General features: G+C 35.9%; 1 protein-coding gene across 1 annotated transcript; it reads left to right on the forward strand.

Moving 5' to 3' along the window:
* The first annotated feature begins 281 nt into the window (after nt 1-281).
* Nucleotides 282-914, forward strand: LOC138314102 (baculoviral IAP repeat-containing protein 7-like). The gene is made up of 2 exons (XM_069254283.1): nt 282-562; nt 740-914. Exons 1-2 carry the CDS (start codon nt 405-407, stop codon nt 912-914), a joined length of 333 nt encoding a protein of 110 aa, XP_069110384.1. The 5' UTR covers nt 282-404.
* Nucleotides 915-1,330: the final 416 nt, after the last annotated feature.

Genomic DNA, 1,330 nt, shown 5'->3' on the forward strand with positions numbered 1-1,330 from the left:
TCTTTCAGAAAAAAGGTTTCTATTACGATGGAAACGGATACGAAGTAGTATGTTTCAAATGTTCAGTGAAATATCACGACTGGAAAAAATGAGACAACCCGTTTATTATACATATCACAACGTGTCTTTTCTTAAAAAATGTTGCACCACCACACGAGAACAAAGATGAAATCGTGGATAATAAAAACACACCCAACAACAAAGATGACGACGACGATAAAATTGTGGATAATACACCCAACAACGAATCACAGGCCCCGACACTGGACATAGACCCGAAATTTACTTTAGAACCGTTAGAAATTGTATTGAAGAAACCTTAATATCCACAATACGCAATTTTAGCGGATCGACTGAAATCGTTTCATTCGTGGCCAAAACGTCTACGACAGGTTCCTATTGATATGGCAAAAAGCGGTCTATTCTATGTGGGATCAGAAGATTATGTGAGATGTTTTTTTTGTGGTACAGGTTTAAGGAACTGGGAAAATGATGATATTCCAGATTTTGAACACGATGTATCCTTTTACGACAACTTAAAGGCGATCAATACATCGAGGATGTACAAAATAACAGATTAGCCACATTAGAGAATATTCCCGAACAGAATATTGGTAAAGGTAAAGAAAACACGAGCGAACATCATTCGAGAACATATTAGGCATTTTGTTAGACGAATGTGTATCTGAAGAAGACGTGAAGCAGAATAAAACATGTGAAAAAAGAACCATGTGAAAAGGAAAATTACGAAGAGAAGTGACGATATAAAGAATGTCACAAAATCTTTGGAAGAAGAGAATAGAGATCTTCGTGAACAGAGATTTTGTAAAGTGTGTCTAGACAATGATGCATGTATAGTATTCGTGTCTTGTGGACTGTTCGGTTGCCCTGGTAAAATGTCCAATGTGGCGTAGATACATCAGAGGCACTGTCAAAACTATTATATCGTAGTGAAGTGAACATACATTACGTTATTTATTTTTCTGTACATTTTTTTACGGTATGAACGAATTTGTGATTAGAAACATTGGATTTTTGAAATAAATTTCATATTTCGATAAAGTGAATCCGGTATATTCTGTTCTAGAATGTGGTTCTGTTAGAATTCTGGATTTTTTCGTTATCAGCAGAAAGTCGACTAATCCCAGGCATATGTTTGTTATATCGCGCGAAACCAGTTTCATGTGGCGAATATAACTTTCGCGTACGAGATGTTTACCTTGATGGGTTAGAGTTTGTACAAACATTAACTTGTCTTTCTTGTGTATAAGCCCAATAACATAACATGGTGAATAGTCCGGGAAAACTTTGTAAAACGGTAGAACAAGCA

This window comes from Argopecten irradians, unplaced genomic scaffold (genome assembly GCF_041381155.1).
Source record: "Argopecten irradians isolate NY unplaced genomic scaffold, Ai_NY scaffold_1405, whole genome shotgun sequence".
Taxonomy (NCBI): domain Eukaryota; kingdom Metazoa; phylum Mollusca; class Bivalvia; order Pectinida; family Pectinidae; genus Argopecten; species Argopecten irradians.

What these genes read in the sequence shown, in the direction of transcription:
- LOC138314102 (XM_069254283.1), top strand. Translation starts at nt 405, where the DNA reads ATGGCAAAAAGCGGTCTATTCTATGTGGGATCAGAAGATTATGTGAGA. An exon ending in GCGATCAATACATCGAGGAT is followed by an intron (nt 563 to 739) that starts GTACAAAATAAC and finishes CCATGTGAAAAG; the next exon opens with GAAAATTACGAAGAGAAGTG.